The following is a 22,784-nucleotide window of genomic DNA, read 5'->3' as shown; positions in this document are numbered from 1 at the left end:
AGAAGAAAGACATGAGAAGGAAGAGCCAAGTTTATTGGCATTTGCACACTCCACTCTTGGAGAGACCTATAATAATTGGCGTATACAGGAGCCTGCTTTCATCATTGGCTCTCCATTACACTCACCAAGCCAGAAGCCGATAAAGAAAGCGGTTCACTGAGTGACGCAGCAGCCATAGCAGCGGGACAGAATCATCCTAAAACAACAATGACCACATATATCTGCTGCAAAGACAAATGTAACCAGAGTTCTTCAGCCTGTATAAGTGATTACAGCTACATTCAGTGACAGACGAGTGGTATCTTCTCTGATTAGAGTAGTTTTTTCCTTTACACATGACTATACTATACTATAACACAGAACGATAATCGGATGAATCAGCCCTATCCAGCTGATTATCGTTCTGTGTAATAAACACAACGATTAACCGATGATTGTTAATGTAGGTTTGGACCTATAATTGTCGGGCACCGGCCGCGCATTGTTACGTGTAATAGCGGTGTGCAGCCGGCGGCTAACGATTTGAAAAGTGGATACATTACCTATCCATGGTCCAGGGCTCCTCCTGCACTCTGTTTCTCCCGGGTCCTATGTGCTGCAGCTTCAGAACGGCCGGTCTTAGCTGACAGGCCGCTCAGCCAATCACTGGTCGGGACCGCCGCGGCCAGTAATTGGCTGAGCAACCTATCAATTAAGACAGGCCGCTCTGAAGCTGCAGCGCGCAGGACCCGGTGAGAAGGGGACCTCAAGAGGAGCCCTAGACCATGGATAGGTAATGTATGCAGGTTAAGCAAAGGCTGCAAGGACATCGATAACGATGTCCATGCAGCCCTTGTTAAACGATTATCAGGCTGTGTAATAAGCCCAGTAAATGAGTGCAGATCTAGCAGATCGGCGCTTGTTTACAGTTATCATCGGCCCCTGTCTGGCCATGTAATAGTACCCTTAGACAACCTTGATGACTTCTACCAGCTTCAACTCATGTCTGTGGAATATAGCGCACCCATTAGTGAACTATTTGGTAATAAAATCCTCACTAATCGTGCCCTAACTATGTCCACTTATAGTTATAATGTCCCACTGTGCCACCATACAGTAATAGTGCATTGTATCACCATATAATAATAGTTGCCCCCATATGGTAATAATTTCCCCTTGCCCCCATATGGTAAAAATGCCCCCTGTGCCTCCTATATGGTAGTAATGCCTTTTGTGTCTCCTATATATTAATAATGTCCCCCTCACCCCATATACTAATAATATCCCATTGGGGTCAAGAAAAAGAACTAATACCTTCCAGGCCCCCACAATAAACAGAGTGGATGTCCCCCTCACTTCAGGCCTCCAGCTTGTGAGCCACCGGAACAGAATCCCTTACCAGACACAATTATGTTATATCATTGTGCTGTCTCATGCGGGAATCACGGCCCAAGGGGCTGGAGGCCTGAAGTGCCTGCACCCTGTGAAGATGAAGAGTTGGGACCTCTTCCATTTTGCTTGACTGCATCTGCATCCAGAAATACAATGAAGAGTGGGAAATCCAGGGTAGCAGGCTAAAAGAGTCCAGTGCTAGCGGTGCCCCATCATATCAGTAAGGGGATCACAACCCGCCAGAGGTTCACATGATCCACACTTCCAGAACCACTGTTCCAAATAATATTGCTAAAGGGCAATTAGGGTTGTCAAATTCTGGTTTGTTTTCAGCACATGGTATCAAGCTAAATAGTCCTTTTTTAATATAAACATACAAGTTAAGGCTGGGTTCACACTACGTATATTTCAGTCAGTATTGTGGTCCTCATATTGCAACCAAAACCAGGAGTGGATTAAAAACACAGAAAGGATCTGTTCACACAATGTTGAAATTGAGTGGATGGCCGCCATATAACAGTAAATAACGGCCATTATTTCAATACAACAGCCGTTGTTTTAAAATAACAGCAAATATTTGCCATTATATGGCGGCCATCCACTCAATTTCAACATTGTGTGAACAGACCCTTTCTGTGTTTTCAATCCACTCCTGGTTTTGGTTGCAATATGAGGACCACAATACTGACTGAAATATACGTAGTGTGAACCCAGCCTTAGGCTGGATTCACACGCTGTAACTGTGCGGCTGTATTTTTTATGCGGCTGTAAATGTGCGGGTGAAACTCCGGCCGTGGGAAAAAATAGACATGCGGCTCAAAACATACGGTCATTTACTTGGAAATCTGGTTCAACTAAAAATATCAAATAAAATGTTAAGAAAGTGATGGAAACACCTCTGGATGCATCTGGGAAAGCAGGGAACACAGTTTACATGAATCGCTATTACCGGGGTTTGCGATCCTCTGCACTATAGCCGATGTCTCTCATGGTTAATATATTGAATTAATAAAACACATTTTCTGTCTAATAAAGTCCCTTTTATTGTTCAATAATTAAATGTAAACGATTCCATCATTTTGCAATTAAATATACTGTTAAAATAAATATATATATAAATAAATGTATATTTATATATATATTTATTTTTTGACAGTATATTTAATTGCACAATGATGGATTCGTTAGAATTAAATTATTGACCAACGAAACTGAATTTATTTAAACGAAAATGTGTTTTCTTAATTAAATATTAATTAGTACAGGAAACTCCATAAGCCGGTAATTCATATGCCGGCAATAGAGCATTCTGTACTAATCATCACTTAACTTTAATGAAAACATCAAATGTTTCTTCTAATTATGTTATGACAATAGCATTATTAGAAGAAACATTTAGAATTATATGTGCGCTCAGCTGATTGGCTGATCGGCTCAGCGCACATATAATGAGCCGGTCCGCAGCACAGTGACTTCATTGTGCTGCGGACCAGCGAAGAGGACACATCGGGGTGAGTATAGAGCTCTCCCCACCCCCTCCCCAGCACTGCACCCCTCCCAGCAAGGAAGGGGGGTCACTTAACCCCTTCCTTGCTGGGATGGGTGCAGTCTGACATCAGTCTGGCCCCCAGGGGGTTAAGGGGGATGCAATACATCCTCCCTTAACCCCTTGGGGGTCAGACTGTAAGCAGCGATCTGTAAAGATGCTGCATACTGTAAGGAGCACAACACCGCTCACAATGATGGGTGTTGTGCTCCTGTTTGTGTGTTTTTGTGTGTTTCTCCCTTTTTGTTTTTCAGATATCGGTATCCTGGGGATTACGTCGGATTCCATGGACTACGTCGATGACCAGCGTTTTTTTAATGTTTTTTTTAATAAAATGGTCAATGAGGGGTGTGGGGGTGTTTTTATTTGAATAAAAAAATTTGTAAACTTGTGTCTTGTCTTTATTTCTTTACTTTATAGACTTAGTAGTGGAAGCCGTCTAATAGACGGAATCCATTACTAAGTCGGGGCCTAGTGTTAGCCGGTATAAAATGGCTAACACTAACCCCCCATTATTACCCCAGTACCCAATGCCACCAGGGGTACTGGGAAGAGCCGGGTGCCAGTGGTCCTGGAGCGTCAAAATTGGCGCTCCTGGACCGGGCGGCAGCAGGCTGGTAAGATTTAGGCTGGGGAGGGCCTAAACCAATGGCTCTTCCCACCCTGGTGTTACCAGGCTGCTGTCGTTTGGTTTTTAACCCGGCTGGTTATAAAAATAGGGGGGACCCTATGCGTTTTTTTTTTTTAAATAAATAAATAATTAAAAAAAAACGCATAGGGTCCCCCCTATTTTTATAACCAGCCGGGTTAAAAACCAAACGACAGCAGCCTGGTAACACCAGGGTGGGAAGAGCCATTGGTTTAGGCCCTCCCCAGCCTAAATCTTACCAGCCTGCTGCCGCCAGGTCCAGGAGCGCCAATTTTGACGCTCCAGGACCACTGGCACCCGGCTCTTCCCAGTACCCCTGGTGGCATTGGGTACTGGGGTAATAATAGGGGGTTAGTGTTAGCCATTTTATACCGGCTAACACTAGGCCCCGACTTAGTAATGGATTCCGTCTATTAGACGGCTTCCACTACTAAGTCTATAAAGTAAAGAAATAAAGACAAGACACAAGTTTACAAATTTTTTTATTCAAATAAAAACACCCCCACACCCCTCATTGACCATTTTATTAAAAAAAACATTAAAAAAACGCTGGTCATCGACGTAGTCCACGGAATCCGACGTAATCCCCAGGATACCGATATCTGAAAAACAAAAAGGGAGAAACACACAAAAACACACAAACAGGAGCACAACACCCATCATTGTGAGCGGAGTTGTGCTCCTTACAGTATGCAGCATCTTTACAGATCGCTGCTTACAGTCTGACCCCCAAGGGGTTAAGGGAGGATGTATTGCATCCCCCTTAACCCCCTGGGGGCCAGACTGATGTCAGACTGCACCCATCCCAGCAAGGAAGGGGTTAACTGACCCCCCTTCCTTGCTGGGATGGGTGCAGTGCTGGGGAGGGGGTGGAGAGCTCTATACTCACCCCGATGCGTCCTCTTCGCTGGTCCGCAGCACAATGAAGTCACTGTGCTGCGGACCGGCTTATTATATGTGCGCTCAGCCGAACAGCCAATCAGCTGAGCGCACATATAATTCTAAATGTTTCTTCTAATAATGCTATTGTCATAACATAATTAGAAGAAACATTTGATGTTTTCATTAAAGTAAAGTGATGATTAGTACAGAATGCTCTATTGCCGGCATATGAATTACCGGCTTATAGAGCTTCCTGTACTAATTAATATTTAATGAATAAAACACATTTTCGTTGAAATAAATACAGTTTCGTTGGTCAATAATTTATTTCTAACGAATCCATCATTGTGCAATTCAATATACTGTCAAAAAATAAATATATAGATAAATATACATTTATTTATATATCTATTTTTTTTAACAGTATATTTAATTGCAAAATGATGGATTCGTTAGAAATAAATTATTGATCAACGAAAGTGTCTTGATTACAAAGAAAATGTGTTTGATTAATTTAATAAATTAACTATTAGAGGCATCGGCATTCGGCATCATTGCCGGCTATTTTTGAAGTACTCCGTACGGACCGCCTGTCAATCCTCGGCCGCATGTTCAGCCGCAAACATTAAGCAGGAGATAGTTTCCACTTCCACGTGACCAGTTTTGTAGGTATAAAGAATACTTAAAGGGGGTTTCAGATGAGGAAAACATAAGACTACAAATGCAAACAAGGCACTGCCATGAAAAATAATAATATAACTAATAAAAAACCGAACAATAATTCCTGGAGTGCTCAAACCCGATTTGGCATAGAAAAACACAATATACTACTGCAAGAAAGAGCATGCCAATAACATCGGTGGCACTTCCAATAAAAGATATGAATAAATAAATCAATTAAGGTGAAGATAGGTATACTTTATTGGTACAAAAAAGCAAGTGAGACACACTAGATAAAAGCACTTAAAGTACACAAACAGAACCAAACACTGTAAGGTGTACAGTAGGCACGGCACAAGGACAAGCCGACATATGTGTATAAGGGATCCTCACTGGTCAAAATAATGTAAAGTGAAATAGACACAAGTACAAGAATGAGGCATGATAAATGAGAAAAAAAAAAAGCCAAGGCTTAACCCTTTCCCGCACGAGGACGTAACTGTACGTCCTCACGCGGGTGCGGGCGTTCAGAGTGGGGCCGCGCGGCGACCCGCTCTGAACCGCGGCGGTCCCGGATGTCGCTTGTAGCCCGGGACCGCCGGTATTAGCGGGCACGGTCCGATCGCCGTGCCCGTTAATACAGTAATCAGATGCAGCTGTCAAACATGACAGCTGCATCCGATTACCGGATACAGCATTTCCCTGGTGTCTAGTGACGTTGTCCAGGAGGAACGATCTCCATTACTGAAGCCGGCCGGGGACCGCTCCAAGATGGCGCCGTCCCCGTCTCGGCACTCGTTTGCTTTTGGCTCCAACAGCCGAAAGCAAACGAGTGCCGATCTCAATGATCTTTGCTGTATATCTATACAGCAAAGATCTCAATGAGAGATCAAAGTATATATACTAGAAGTCCCCCAGGGGGGCTTCTAGTATATGTGTAAAAAAAAAAAAATAAAGTGTTGTCATTAGTAAAAAGCCCCCTCCCCTAATAAAAGTCAGAATCACCCCCCTTTTCCCAGGTTTTAAATAAAAGTAAATAAATAAATAAACATGTTTGCTATCGCCGCGTGCGTAATCGCCCGAACTATTAATTAATCACATTCCTGATCTTGCACGGTAAACGGCGTCAGCGGAAAAAAATCCCAAAGTGCAAAATTGCGCATTTTTGGTCGCATCAAATCCAGAAAAAATGTAATAAAAAGCGATCAAAAAGTCGTATATGCGCAATCAAGGTATCGATAGAAAGTAAACATCATGACGCAAAAAATGACACCTCATACAGCCCCATAGACCAAAGGATAAAAGCGCTATAAGTATGGGAATAGAGCGATTTTAAGGAACGTATATTTGTTAACAATGGTTTGAATTTTTTACAGGCCATCAGATACAATATAAGTTATACATTTATATATCGTTTTAATCGTAACGACTTAAGGAACATGCATAACAAGTCAGTTTTACCCCAGGGCGAATGGCGTAAAAACACATTCCCCCCAAATAAAAGAAATGCGTTTGTTTAGGTTTTTTTTTCAATTTTACCACACTTTGAATTTTTTTCTGGTTTCGTAGTATACTTTATGCAAAAATTCAGCCTGTCATTGCAAAGTACAATTAGTGACGCCAAAAATAAGGGCTCATATGGGTCTGTAGGTGTAAAAATGCAAGTGCTATGGCCTTTAAAGCACAAGGAGGAAAAAACGAAAACGCAAAAACGAAAATTAGCCTGGTCCCCAAGGGGTTAAAGAAATGTGTATCACCAGATAAAAGGATCCATGTCGGCGTCCACAGAACCCCACGCGTTCCGTCCCCAAACTGGACTTTCTCAAGGGTTTCTCAAAGTCCCGTTTGGAGACGGAACGCATGGGGTTCTGTGGACGCTGACATGGATCCTTTTATCTGGTGATACACATTTCTTTAAGCCTTGCCTTTTTTTTCTCATTTATCATGCCTCATTCTTGTACTTGTGTCTATTTCACTTTACATTATTTTGACCAGTGAGGATCCCTTATACACATATGTCGGCTTGTCCTTGTGCCGTGCCTACTGTACACCGTAGAGTGTTTGGTTCTGTTTGTGTATTTTAAGTGCTTTTATCTAGTGTGTCTCACTTGCTTTTTTGAACCAATAAAGTATACCAATCTTCACCTTAATTGATTTATTTATTCATATCTTTTATTGGAAGTGCCACCGATGTTATTGGCATGCTCTTTCTTACAGTAGTATATAGATGAGGAAAACATGAAATTGCTAGAAACCCAGAAAAAGAGAAATCCTGGCAGAAGTGCCCAGATAGGATAAAGGAAATAACATGCTCCCACCTCCCGGCTCCAGCGCTGGTGGTTGCATACTGCCAATTGGGTGTCCGGGTCTGAATGGGGACCAAGGTCAGGACATGTCAGGTCCGCTCAGCCAGTCAGCAGCCAAAGCAGGATTCCGCCTCAGCTGCTGACTGGCTGTGCTTACCTAACACAGATTCAAATGCTGATCGTTTGGGTTGGTGCGAACCTTAATGTTTGGCAAGTTTGCTCATCCCTAGTGCTCTCTATGGCGCACATCTACATCCTTCTCTTTCCTCTCACCTTCCACCACCTGTACTATGTACTGTATTGCATCTCTTGTGTAATACCTGAATTGTTTACTACGCCAGCCCTATCCTTGGCCTGTACCCAGACATGTCTTGGTCTGACCCTTGTTTTTCACCATTGTCTTTTGGTCCTCTGGGCCAGCCATCACCCACACTGGGGCCACTCTCAGGTAATGTAGTTTAAAGGAAATGTAAAACATACAGCTGGTACACAGCTAATTCTCCTTTTTTCCATTTCAGACTGGCTGATGCTATTAGTATACATACATAAGGCTGTTTGTCTTAGTTGTCTGGCCAATCATAGTACGGTGCATGCTACTCTCTGATATGCTGGGATATAGTGCAGTGAACGTGCACTGAACAGTCCATCACTGTGCTGGACTGAGCTAATGAGGGAAATTGTTTGAAAGACTGTCACCATTTAAGTTAGCTATTTTCTGTGACAGCTAGATACAGAACAAGGTGTGAGGAAAAAGGAAGTGATCTTCTTCATAGGCTGAAGAAAATTAGTATGATGTGTGTGTCAAGGTTACTCCATTCTGTATAGAAAAATTGAAGGCAGTGCTTCATCATGCCGGTGGCAATCAGAGAAGTTCTTACACCCACCCCACCCCCAAACGACGTTCAGAGCGGCTTTCAGGCTTTCACAGCGCAATATTGTCCCCCTCCCCTGGTGCTTAGAGACCATCCCTTCCCCCTGGAACACCTCTCACAGACCATCCTTCCCACCCTTAGATGGCGATCAGAACGTCCCTAGAGAGACACTCTGAGTGCCATCCCTGTACGAGGGGGAAAGGGTGGTCTGTAAGAGCTGTGCCAGGGGAAAGGGATGGTCTCTGAGTGCTGGGGGCAGGCAATGTCTGAGAGCCACCTAGGAGAGCTTCCGAGTCTGACAGCCGCTCTGACTGCCTAGGGGAGGAAGTTGCTGCCCATATGTGCAAGATGGACCTGCAGCTAGTAACATGGAGTCAGGCCACTCTCTGCCGGGGGCCCGGGCCGCCTGCAGCACTGGCCTCATAGCAGCTGTATGGCCCATGTCAAAGGTAGCTACACCACTGCTTACAGCTAATAACTGGAGAACAGAGAGACACTGCAGATACTTTAGTAAATTTTATGTTGTGCCGTGGAATGGTTTGGGGTAGTTGAAGAAAGTGAATAGTGCGTTAGAGCTATACACGGGTAAAAGAAGGAGAAGGGAATAGAATGAGTGCATCAAGGGGTGGTAGGGGCAGTTTTAAACAGGGATTAATAGAACAGTTTGCTTCACTACAGTATTTTTGCAAAAAAAATGGCATAGCCATCCATGCCCATCTGCTTTGCACTTAAAGTGTTGAAATAAAGTAACGGGGGCACATCAGAGCAAATCATTCTTGGGCCTATGTGTCAGGGTGGATCGCTGGATTGTTCATGCAGCCATTTCATTTTATTATTGGCGGCCACACATCACCCATGCACCCATGGCTGAGAACAATTATTTGAATGGCTGCACCAATGATGCAATCATCTGATGGTTTCTCATTCACTGGCTGATCACTGGCCATTTTACACAGACCAGTTTTTGGTAATAAGCTTTCCTTTAAACTTCTTACTTTTCCAGAACCCTTCTTTCCTCTATTCAACCTTCTTATCCATAGTGCCCTAAAAGTGGCCTTATTCAAAGTGCCCTTTAATAGTTATTTGCCTCTGTGTGCATTGTAGTTAGTTCATTGCATGTCTTTCACTGTAAAATTTAGGGCCCCAAATTGGGCCCCTACACTGTACATAGACGTTTTGTCTTCACACTGTTGATAGACCCAATACTCTGCCCCACACAGTAGTTAGGCCTTATACTGTGCTCCTACTTTGCAGTTAGGTCCCATATTGTTCATTTACACTGTAGCTATGTCCACACTGTATAGTAGGCTCCTCACTATATAGTTAGCCCATTTTTTGCGCTTCCACTTAGTATTTAGTCCCTACATTTTGTCCCCTCACTTTAGTAAGGCCTACCCATTGTAAGGCTATGTTCACACTACATAAAATAACGGCCGTTGTTTTCAACGGCCTTTATTTTGCGGTCGAAACTACGGCCGTAGAATTACCATAAGGGCTTGTCATGAAACTACGGCCGTTGTTTAATTTTGCTTCCTATCATGTTTTTAAGCGGGCTGAAACAGGTCATTTACTTTAAATACTGCGCCCAGCCCGAGAAACCACTCAAAATTTTTTTTACATCAAAATCAAGTTTTCTTTGGCAGATATAAGTCTTACGTCCGTGGCCGCATTGAAATCCACGGCCGTTGTTGGAGCATTACCGGCCGGAAATAATTGACATGTTCATTTTTCACGGGGCCGCATAAACAACGGCCGTTATTTAATACGTAGTGTGCATTCAACGGCCGTAGTTCCATTGCATTGCAGTCATATTAGTGAACCTCAAAACAACGGCCGTAGTTTTGCAGCGAGGACTACGGCCATTGCTTTACGTAGTGTGAACATAGCCTTAGGCTATGTTTACACTATGTATGTGTGCGGCTGTATTTTTTATGCGGCTGGAAATGTGCGGCTGAAACTCCGGCCGTGGGAAAAAATAGACATGCGGCTGTAAACATACGGTCATTTACTTGGAAATCTGGTTCAACTAAAAATAACAAATAAAATCTTTGGAAAGTGATGCAAACTCCTCCGGATGCATCTGGGAAAGCAGGGAAACAGTTTACAGGAGTCGCTGTTACCGGGGTTTGTGATCCTCTGCAGTAATGCCGATACTTCTTATGGTTAATATATTTAATTAATAAAACACATTTTCATTGTAATAAAGTCCCCTTCATTGTTCAATAATTAAATTTAAACGAATCCATCATTTTGCAATTAAATATACTGTTAAAATAAATATATATATAAATAAATGTATATTTATATATATTTATTTTTTGACAGTATATTTAATTGCACAATAATGGATTCGTTTAAATTAAATAATTGAACAACGAAACTGATTTTATTACAACGAAAATGTGTTTTATTAATTAAATATTATTTAGTACAGGAAGCTCCATTAAGCCGTTAATTCATATTGCCGGCAATAGAGCATTCTGTACTAATCATCACTTTACTTTAATTAAAACATCAAATGTATAAAAATAGGGGGGACCCTATGCGTTTTTTTTTTTTAAATAAATAAATAAATAATTAAAAAAAAAAACGCATAGGGTCCCCCCTATTTTTATAACCAGCCGGGTTAAAAACCAAGCGACAGCAGCCTGGTAACACCAGGGTGGGAAGAGCCATTGTTTTAGGCCCTCCCCAGCCTAAATCTTACCAGCCTGCTGCCGCCCGATCCAGGAGCGCCAATTTTGACGCTCCGGGACCACTGGCACCCGGCTCTTCCCAGTACCCCTGGTGGCATTGGGTACTGGGGTAATAATGGGGGGTTAGTGTTAGCCATTTTATACCGGCTAACACTAGGCCCCGACTTAGTAATGGATTCCGTCTATTAGACGGCTTCCACTACTAAGTCTATAAAGTAAAGAAATAAAGACAACACACAAGTGAAAAATTTTTTTATTCAAATAAAAACACCCCCACACCCCTCATTGACCATTTTATTAAAAAAAAAAACCACCAAACAACCGCTGGTCATCGACGTAGTCCACGGAATCCGACGTAATCCACAGGATACCGATATCTGAAAAACAAAAAGGGAGAAACACACAAAAAACACACAAACAGGAGCACAACACCCATCATTGTGAGCGGTGTTGTGCACCTTAAAGTATGCAGCATCTTTACAGATCGCTGCTTACAGTCTGGCCTTCAAGGGGTTAAGGGAGGATGTATTGCTTCCCCCTTAACCCCTTGGGGGCCAGACTGATGTCAGACTGCACCAATCCCAGCAAGGAAGGGGGTAAGTGACCCCCCTTCCTTGCTGGGAGGGGTGCAGTGCTGGGGAGGGGGTGGGGAGAGCTCTATACTCACCCCCCTTTTCCCAGGTTTTAAATAAAAGTAAACAAATAAATAAATAAATAAACATGTTTGGTATCGCCGCGTGCGTAATCGCCCGAACTATTAATTAATCACATTCCTGATCTCGCACGGTAAACGGCGTCAGCGCAAAAAAATCCCAAAGTGCAAAATTGCGCATTTTTGGTCGCATCAAATCCAGAAAAAATGTAATAAAAAGCGATCAAAAAGTCGTATATGCACAATCAAGGTACCGATAGAAAGATCACATCATGGCGCAAAAAATGACACCTCGCACAGCCCCATAGACCAAAGGATAAAAGCGCTATAAGCCTGGGAATGGAGCGATTTTAAGGAACGTATATTGGTTAACAACGGTTTGAATTTTTTACAGGCCATCAGATACAATATAAGTTATACATGTTACATATCGTTTTAATCGTAACGACTTGAGGAACATGCATAACAAGTCAGTTTTACCCCAGGGCGAATGGCGTAAAAACACATTTCCCCCAAATAAAAGAAATGCGTTTTTTTTTTCAATTTCACCACACTTTGAATTTTTTTCTGGTTTCGCAGTGTACTTTATGCAAAAATTCAGCCTGTAATTGCAAAGTACAATTAGTGACGCAAGAAATAAGGGGTCATGTGGGTTTCTAGGTGGAAAAATGCAAGTGCTATGACCTTTTAAACACAAGGAGGAAAAACCGAAAACGTAAAAACGAAAATGGGCCATGTCCTTAAAGGGTTAACTTACCCATCAGACGTCCATGAGGAACTGTGTCAAACGCTTTTGCAAAATCCAGGTACACGATATCCACAGCCGCGCCGCCATCCAGGCTTCTACTTACCTCTTCATAGAAACATATTAGATTGGTTTGACAGCTTCTGTCCTTAGTAAAACCATGCTGGTTATCACTTATAATACTATTAGCCACTACATACTCCTGGATGTAGTCCCTTATAAGCCCCTCAAATAGTTTCCCCACAATGGACGTTAAGCTTACGGGTCTATAGTTACCTGGGGAAGTTCGAGAGCCCTTTTTGAAGATCGGCATTACATTTGCCTTACGCCAGTCCCTCGGCACAATACCAGTAAGCAAAGAATCACGGAATATTTCATACAAGGGTAGTGAAATTACAGAACTGAGTTCCCTAAGAACTCTGGGGTGCAATCCATCAGGCCCTGGAGCTTTGGTTACATTGAGTTTGTTTAATTTATCTTGGACCATATCTATAGTAAACCAGTTCAGTACATTACATGTGTTAGCAGCACTGGCCCCACCCACCTCAGTACTGGCCCCACCCACCACAGCTCCATCCTCTTTTGTATATACAGAACTGAAGAACCCATTAAGTAACTCAGCTTTCTCCTGATCCCCAGTTATTAATTCCCCGTCGCCATTATTTAGGGGTCCTACATGCTCTGACCTTGTTTTTTTTGCATTAATATATTTGAAGAATTTTTGGGGGTTTCTTTTGCTTTCTATAGCTACCTGCCTTTCATTGTGAATTTTTGCTGCTTTTATTACATTTTTACAGGTTTTGTTGACTTCTTTATAATGTTTAAATGCTACAGCTGACCCCTCTGATTTATATTTTTTGAATGCCCCTTTTTTCTCATTTATAGCCCTTCTAACCTCGGTTGTAAGCCATGTGGGATTGGATTTTAACCGTTTATATTTGTTACCCATAGGAATATATTTGGCAGTACAGTTATTTAATGTGGATTTGAAGATTTCCCATTTATTAGCTGTATCCGTATGTGACAGCAGCCGCTCCCTAGATCGCTAAAATCTTCTTTTAGCCTCTTGGTCCTGTTCTAAACTTTCTTTGGCAATTTAATGTATAGTGTTTGCTTTTAATGTACCTTCTTAGGGCTCGTTCACACAGAGCAAAAGCAGCTGAATTTCTGCACTGAATCAGCGCTGAAATTTCAGTCGTTAAAATAAGTGCAGAGCTAATTTCCATTGTGTTCAATGGAAATTCTGCTCTGCAGTTCACACGGTGGAATTTCCGCACTGAACTAATCCGCTTTCCGCCAGAAGAATGAACATGTTCATTCTTCCGCTAGCGGAAGCCTATACAAATCAATGGGGCTCTGATTCTCTGTTTCTGCCCGGAATACGCACGTATTCAGTGCGTAATACAAGCGGAAATTACACGCTGAATCAGCGCGGAAATGGGGTGGAAAGGGTGGGGAAATCCCAAGACAACCCAAAGGAGGTGATACCAGGGGCCCACAAGAAAGAAATGACAATGTCAGCATGCACACAGCATATGACCACAGCAAAAGTTTCCCCAAAAAAACATACATACATTAGTGCATCTCCATCAATTGCAAAGCGGTGATGTTTTGCCATTTCTGGTCAGCTTCTCTCTGCTCAGCTCAGCTCCTTCTCCTCTGCCAGCTCTGAGGTGATCTGTTCTAGAAAATTCAGGTACCATATAGTCTAGTCTCCAAAGTCTGCAAAATTGTTGTTGGCACCTCCCTCTTTTATTACTCACCGAATACTCGCTGAATGCATGCGGAATCAGCGCGGATTCCTCGAGTTTTCTGCGCTGAAATACACAGGGATTCTGCTTACATTCTGCTCGGAATTCAGTGTCAGTTGATTTCAGGTGGAAATATTTCCTTGCGTAATCTGCCCCTTTTGCTCTGTGTGAACGTAGCCTTATACTGATTTTGTCATTTAAAATGACCCTCCAGTTTACAGTATAAATATCACTATACAGAAGGATAGTAAATTTACAGAGGTTCCCATGGTTAAAGAGGCTTCCGTGGTTTCAAAAATATAGGGGTTTTACTATTTGTTTGACTAGCTGTATTTTTCATTACATATTTAGATGAGCATGAACTTTATTAAAGGAGAAGTCCGGCGAAAATTTTTATTAAAGCATTGTATTGCCCCCCAAAAGTTATGCAAATCACCAATATACACTTATTACTGGAAACGCTTATAAAGAGTTTATTTCCCTGCACTTACTACTGCATCAAGGCTTCACTTCCTGGATAACATGGTGATGTCACGACCCGACTCACAGAACTGTGTGGGCTGTGTCTGCTGGAGAGGATGATGGCAGTGTCCCTTCAGTGCCCTGTGTCCCTCAGTTTCCCTCTGCCATCATCCTCCCCAGCAGCCACAGCCACACAGCTCTGGGAGTCGTGACATCTCCATTTTATCCAGAAAGCGACATTCTCATCTTATCCAGAAAGTGACATCACCATGTTATCCAGGAAGTGAAGCCATGATGAAGTAGTAAGTGCAGGAAAAAAAAACACTTTATCTTTATAAGCATTTTGGGGAGCAATACAATACTTTAATAAAATTTCCAACTTCTACTTTAAGTAATAGGATGTGGCGCAAAAGGTAAGCAAGGATACATCTTTATGTTAACTTTATATTCTGTTAACCTGATGGGCTCACTTAGACATCTTCCTTTGAACATCATTTGATTTCAAGGTCAAAAATTCCTTTAGTAAGGGAGAATGAACTATGCATTTTGCATTGTATCTTTGGGAGTGGCTATGGCCTCAAAGAGTTTGGCTGTGCTCTCCTCTTATGTGTCCAAGGCTGCTTTCAATTAGAGTGGAACATTTCCTACCCTAACTATTTTTATAGAGTTAGGCTTAAAAGAGAAAGGTGAATCTGTTCTTAATCTTTTCTGATGTTTAGTATGATTGAGGTTAGACAATTTCATAAAGCTCCTGAAGCATATGACCATACAGAAAGGCCAACACTACCTCTGTGAGTGTTTATTACACTTCACAACTTACTGTGATCTTGCATTACAAAATCACCCATTTATTTAAATAGATGCAATGCTATTATACCATAAACGGGTGTCATCACAGCATTAAATGGATTCATTGGGAAAAACCCTTTAATAGCATTTTTAGTTCCTATTGCTAGACCTATTTATAATTTTTCCAAGCCCCGCTTAGGTTGAATGGCCAAGGTCATTACAGTTTAGCCCTAAAAACCGATTGCGTTAAGCTCTGCACTGAACCCTGTCCCCCAATCAATCAGCTGGAACCCGAGAGAAGTCCGTTCCTGCCAGTTTTACCGTAATTAACTTTTGGCAAGTTTAGTGAAATTGGAGCTCTGCATTAACAAAATAATACTATAAACTGTATAATAAAATATGATTTTAACCAGCTCATAATTGTTGTCCTAAAAATGAAATGATAAAAAAAAAAACTTGAAAAGTTTAAAAAAATATATTAAATGTTGATCTAAATTAGGTTGATACTTGAATATAATTCATTAGGTTTACAAGCAGTCCTGCTGTTTGGCAAGATGGCACCGCTCATGTAAAAAAATAAAAAAAATAAACATATTCTCACCTGTCCGTGGTCTCCCGGTGTCTCCTGGTGTCCCTCTGGTCCCATTCCGACATCTTTTGTGGTTAATGCCCGCTCAGCCAATCACAGGCTGACTAGGACGGGGCAGCACCACAGCCTGTTGTTGGCTGAGCAGGCTGTCACTCTTTTCTCTAGAGTGACAGCCCACTTAGCAAATCCCAGGCTGCGGTGCTGTCTCGTCCTAGTCAGCCTGTGATTGGCTGAGCGGGCATTCACCACAGAAGATGTCGGAATGGGACTAGAGGGACCCAAGGAGACCCCGGTGGACCATGGACAAGTGAGAAGGTTTATTTATAAATATATAAATATAAGAAACTGCATTAAAGCAGCTAAAAAACTGCAGTCTTCTAGCTGTTTTAATGCTGTTCCCTACAGTTTGGTTGGGTTCGGCACAAACCCAAACTTTACATTAACTTTTGAAAAGTTTGCTCATCTCTAATTAATATGAATAATTATTGGTATGCCATAAAATGCTCCCCTAGTGCCTGTATAAGCATTCATTTATCAGGGAGAAGTTAGGTTATATCCCTATATATATATATATATATATATATATATATATTTACTTTATTGGAGATATCTATATATACAGTATATGTATAGAAAATATGCAGTAATTCTTGTATTGAGCTCTTTGATCATTTCCAAATGTTGGGATCACCATATTGTTATATTTAGAAAGAATCACTTCTAAGAATACAGCTTACATTACAAATTTAGAATCCCATTGTATTATCAGTTTCCTATATCTGCGTTTAGTGGAACACTTTAATCAACGGTACTGTACATCTCACATATTATTCTCTTGGTCTCCACAGTTGAATTACTATATAATGTCCCCTCAATAGTTAGAATCCGGTTTATAGAACAAAAAGTCATGTTATCACGGGCCGGGTTCACACTATGTATGACACCGGTCGTTCTGTAACCCAGCCATGTCACAGAACAGCTGGTGTCAGTGAAGATCATACCGGCGGGTACTGCAGTACCATCCGGCAGAACTTCATTTGTGCTAAATTGCCCAACTCACCATAGCACACAATGCAAAGTGGGCCTGAGCTGCACTCTCCATTGGGTGAATTGACATGTCTGTGTGGCCGCTATTCAATGAATAGCTGCTGCACAAAACTATACATCTGATGAGCACTAGGCCAACTTGGTCCGAGTTGCTTGTCCACTGATGCCTCTTGGTCACCACCTATTTTCATTTCACACCATCTATATACTAACTGCTAAAAATTTTATTTTAGTAGTTAGGCTTTACTATTTCATTGAGTGTTCCTTGCAAATCATTGTTACATTGTTTCCCTCTTTCCACCCATGTTTCCATTTCCCACATTACGTCTTTTCATGTTTGCCATTTCCAGATCAAATCAAGGGTAAAGTCCTATGTTTTGGGTCTCAGAAAACGACCATGGATGATATTTGGAATATGCATGAGTACAGTCCTCCTCAGCATTTCTATAACTATGGTGATTTCCACCATCATGTACTGGAAAAGTGTGAAAAGAGCAAAAATCCATCCTAGAGGCAGGGTCAAAAAAATTACAAGGGGACCACCAAAGCAGGCCTTTACTTAACTCAACCAATTTTTTTGTGCCTCCAAGATGCCAAACAACCATAGCTGCAGTTGGTTTGCATTTGTGTATTTTATTGATATTTGGTTTTAGAACTTTCTTGTCTGTAAAAGAGTACAAGAAAACAAAAGGTAGACTCGTAGTAACATACTAAATGCATCTTTGTGTTAGCCATTATTACTTCTAGGAATTACATTATGTTAATAATGATTTTAGAATTGAAAAAATTGTCTTCTCTTATCTTCAGTGAATGTCTTGATAATGAAAAGTTCAGCATTCTGAAAGATACTATAAAAAAGTTTACTATAAGGTCAAGTGGCAGACATACAGATAAGGCAGTATGTATGTCACATGTTATCTTTGTACTCTTTTACAGACTCTTCTTCACAAGGGGCCTGTGGCTGCCTTTTTGATGCAAAGTAAAGATAACCCCATGAAAGCCTTAGGGGTGCTAGCTGGTGTCATGGCAATTATGGTGGTCATTACAGTGTTAATATCAACAGCCATGTTCTGGCGCAACAAAAAGTCTAATAAAGTTATGCCCGTGAGGAGGATAATTCGCCGACGAAGACCAGACCATAATCCTAGAACGATTAGAACTGAATGGTTGAGATTCAAGAAGTCCACTGGTTCTGCCGAAAAGTTTGCTATGGAAGATGTGGAAGCGGATCTTCAAAATGAGAATGGAAATAACAACAGCCAGTTTACTACTTTTCCACCAAATGCTCCCTCGCCTCCTCCACCCCCTCGCCTATTACCAAAAGCCAGTAAGACCGAATGGAGACTTCCAACTGTGTCCGGGTCCCTTACACCCAGGATTATTGATCAGCAAATGAAAGAGAAAGTTCCAAGTGTTAGCACTGCCCTCGTATCTGAACTGAAATTAATGCTAGAGAAGAAAAATGCTGGAAGCTCAATATCTTTTTATTAGCTCATCCTAGATCGGAATTGTGAATAAAATCTCCTTAAAACATCTCTGTTAAGTTACACTATGGATCTGCGTGCCGATTGTAATGTCTGAAAGTCATGATGATTAACGATATCATTTGCAAACATAGAAGGTAACATGAAAACATACTATTTAATCCACACCATTGTAAAAATGAGATGTCCTATTAGCTGCCATAAATGTGCGCACAACTATATTGTAGCTCTGTGCATGAGCCATATACCTAGTGTCAATGATGGGACTGCATCTTGCTCTTAGTATAAGACTCATGCATTGAACTATAATAATTCCCATTTATCTGAGCTATTTAAAGTCTAGGTCACATTTGGTAATTTTATTTATTTTTATTTTGTCAGGATTTTTATTGTTTTCTAACTATATTGTCTCAGTTATTGCATTGTGACATCACAACTTTTCATGTGTTACTGCCAGAAAGTCACATAAAGGGTTTCCTACTTCAATGTAAATGATGGGTTCTGTAAAATATGTTTGGAAATGTAAATGAAGACTTTAAAGAAAATCATTTAATATAAGGGTGTAAATAATTGATATAATATCCCATATTAGCATACAATAGGTTAATGCAGTAGAGATACTTTCATGTGTGTTTTTACTTCTCTAACCCATCTGCATAAATCGATTAAAGATTATATTTTACAGAATGCAGAATGTCTCATAAGAATTAACAGATACAATTAAGAACCTTTCACTTAGCATCAACACCACCTAAAAACTTAGTACCACAGGTGTAAATAAGATATGCAGTCTGAGTGTAAAATAATTTCTTCTGGTATATCTGTAAATACAGTTGAACCAAGCAGCTGTTTAAGGCTAGATGGAGAAAGACTATTACATCTATTTATTACAATGGCTTTAATGATATATTTCATGTAAATACATACATAAGTGTTCTGGAAATAAGCATTTTTTATTAAATTCTTAAAGTGTTGTTACCAGGCTCAAAAGCTATCCAATATTCACAAGATGGAGGATAGCAAGTTGATCGGTGGGGATCCCCATGGATCCCAAGAATGGAGGAAAATTGCAAATGAAATAAATGATGTGCAGCAAACATGCACTGCCAGTGCTTCATTCATTCTCTATGGGCTTCCGAATAATGATAAGCTTAGTGCTGTGCACCTTTCATTCCTTCATTCATTCATTCATTCAAGGGCTATTTTCCTCCATTCTCTGGACTGTGGGGGTCCTAGCAGACAAATCCCCACCGATCAGCTTATTTGATGTTGAGTATACCACTTTAAACATACATATACATTTCTAAAGGCACTGAAGACTCCCACCTCCACCATTCCTATGTCCCATAAACAAAGCTGTTGATGGCACATGGTTCAATATGAATAAAAGCAGTTAAAGGGGTAGTGCGGCGCTAAGAAATTATTCACAAAATAACACACATTACAAAGTAATACAACTTTGTAATGTATGTTATGTATGTGAATGGCCCCCTTCCCGTGTTCCCCAACCCCCGCCTGTGTACCCGGAAGTGCAGTGCAGTATACATACCTGATCCGTGTCGACCGACCCCGTCTGTAATCTTATCAAAGACGTCATCTTCGGAAGGCCGGCTGACCCGCTCCTGCCGTCCCTCATGCCGGCCCCCCTCTGCCGCGTCATAACTGTGCTCAGCCGCGATTGGCTGAGCACAGTTATGCTCAGCCAATCGCAGCTGAGCAGCTGATGATGCGGCTGATAACAGACGGGGTCGGTCGACATGGATCAGGGGTCATTCACATACATAACATACATTACAAAGTTGTATAACTTTGTAATGTGTGTTATTTTGTGAATAATTTCTTAGCGCCGCACTATCCCTTTAAGTAATTTGGGTTCATGGCCAGATGTGGTTTTACATTTGCTGACACATCATCTACAGCCACATACATGTACAGTACATTTTTACATGCATCTCTAAGGTTCTGTTAACAAGGTCAGCAGGGAAAAATGGAAATCATTACCGGTTAGAAAATGTTTTTTTATTTTTGGTGATTTTTTTTAATGAATTCAAAGGGGTTGGCCACTTTATATTAAAACTTTAGTAAGTAAGTGTACTTTAGTAAGTGTACTCACTGCACTTACTGACAGCAGCTTCCTGTGTTCCTCATAGAGCTAAAATCAGACTCCCCTCCTCCAGGTTGTGCTGTTCTGCTCTGTGGTGAGTCTGTCAATAAGATGGCTGACATGGAGGAGCATGTGACCATGCTCCGCCCCCCAGTGTCCACCACTGAGCCTGTATATACTTATGGAGGACACTGGGGGTGGGGCATAGTCACATGCTCCTCCATGTCGTCCATCTTATAGACAGACTCACCACAGAGCAGAGCAGCCCAGCCTGAGGAGGAGAGTCTGATGTTAGTTGTATGAGGTACACAGGAAGCTGCATTCATGCCTGTGAGTGCACTCATTAAGACTATGTTCGCACTGCGTTTAACAGTGTCCGTTGCTATGCTACTCTGTTAAACTGTTGGCTGCTGGGCTGCATTTAGGATGTTCCTGCAGTCGATACCTCTGTATTGACTGCAGAAACGTTCTACTTTTACTATTGATTTACAGGCACCATCGGGTGTGCCCGCAAATCAATTAGCCATTCACTTCTATGTAAAGTGCTGCCGCTGCCGCTGCACATTATAGTATGTGAACAGTTGTGATGTCCGGATGCTGTTCAGTGGACAGTGTCCGGAAATAATAGGCAGGTGCATTATTATAACACTTGTTCTAAAGAACGGGGATAACATAACACTGTATGAATACAGCAGGCGGCATTGCATTGACTCACAAAACCAATTAGAAAGGTCCCTAATTTAAATTTGTTACCCCCAAGGGTTAAAACAACACCTATGCCAACCAAAAAAAAACCCTTCAAGTAACACCAAACATAATTGTTAGAATAAATTCATCACATCTTTATTCAAATCCATAATTCCCAAAATATCCCATAAAATCAACATTTACACAATAGACATTTAAAAACAATGTAGAGGGGTGTCACCACATCACGCTACTATCAATATTGGTGCATGTAACAGGCAGGAATCACTGATGTATAAATACCGTATTAAAGTGCTGTAGGGCAATACAAAATACAAAGTGCAAGTGCCTATATATAAATATGTAAACCCATGCAACAATTCATCAACATCAATAGCACAATTGTTCCCAGGCTAAATTGCCTATATCATCAACCCTAAATTGCAGCCCAAACAGCTCTCCACCGCCCACCTGCCGCACACAGACCCCTCCACCTCACCCTCCAACGCGTTTCGCCAAGTCTTTCTCAAGGAGTGGTGAGGCATGAGGGGTATGGACCGGTATAAATACTGTCAGAATAATCCATTGGCCAATAGTAAAATGCCACTGCCATACCTATTTGGCGCTCCGACGTCATGCGTAACAAACACCAGAGCCGTCCCGTCTCTGGCTCTGCATCACCGAGGGCGCCGGAAGTGCGTCATCGGCAAGGCAGATACCAGGACGGGACCGGCATCCTGGAGAGGCGCATGCGCACCGGAGCGCACAGCAGCGGCGGCCATCTTGGTTGAGGGAAAAGAACCCTCACCATAGAGAATTAAGGGGAACGTAACAAGAAGAGAAAAGGAGGGAGAAAGAAGAGAACAAGGGGGGAGGGGAGGGGGACTGGATGTGCATGACCACATACATACATGGCATTAGTGAAACTACAAAATAAATAATGAATAAATAGGCCTGTGAATGGAAATTAATAAAAAAAGAAAAATAAATAATTCAATAAATACACAAATAAATTGATGACTGAATATAGTGACATATGAGTGATGATGTGCAAATGAAATAAACAACATTATAGTGTGTATGATTGTGTTTTGAAATAAAAATAAAATATGAAGTATGAAAATATGTAAAAATATTGTGTGAGTAAGTACATGAAAATAAAATATAAGTAAATGTGAGTAACATGACCATGATTGTGTATCTGTGAAAAAATTGTTTGTGTATGTGTGAACAGTGCTATATGAAAAATTGTGTGTGGACAAAAAACATTTTTTAGATTTTATGAATTTTTATTGGATGTGAATGATGTGTGAATGAACAATAATGTGTGCCCCCCAACCACCATTACCATGTATGCACATAAATGAAAACATGAAAAACAATATGAACAAAATAAAAGTGAAAAAAACCAATCAAGTGAATGTGATGAATGCTGAAAAATGTGATATGAACTGGTGATACTGCATAAGTGAGTGTGAATGTAAAAAAATAG

The 22,784-nt window shown here is 41.3% G+C and overlaps 1 protein-coding gene across 1 annotated transcript in view; it reads left to right on the top strand.

Moving 5' to 3' along the window:
• The window catches only part of CDHR1 (cadherin related family member 1), a 67,001-nt gene extending 48,493 nt beyond the window's left edge, over window positions 1–18,508 (top strand). Inside the window, exon 17 of the mRNA XM_069979222.1 lies at window positions 17,954–18,508. Within this exon, the coding sequence (XP_069835323.1) occupies window positions 17,954–18,508 (555 nt within the window). The remainder of the gene's footprint in view (window positions 1–17,953) is intronic.
• Window positions 18,509–22,784: the final 4,276 nt, after the last annotated feature.

The sequence above is a fragment of the Dendropsophus ebraccatus genome, chromosome 8 (genome assembly GCF_027789765.1).
Source record: "Dendropsophus ebraccatus isolate aDenEbr1 chromosome 8, aDenEbr1.pat, whole genome shotgun sequence".
NCBI classification, from domain to species: domain Eukaryota; kingdom Metazoa; phylum Chordata; class Amphibia; order Anura; family Hylidae; genus Dendropsophus; species Dendropsophus ebraccatus.
Note: the sequence above shows the minus strand (reverse complement) of the source record. Positions and strands in the feature narration are given on the sequence as shown.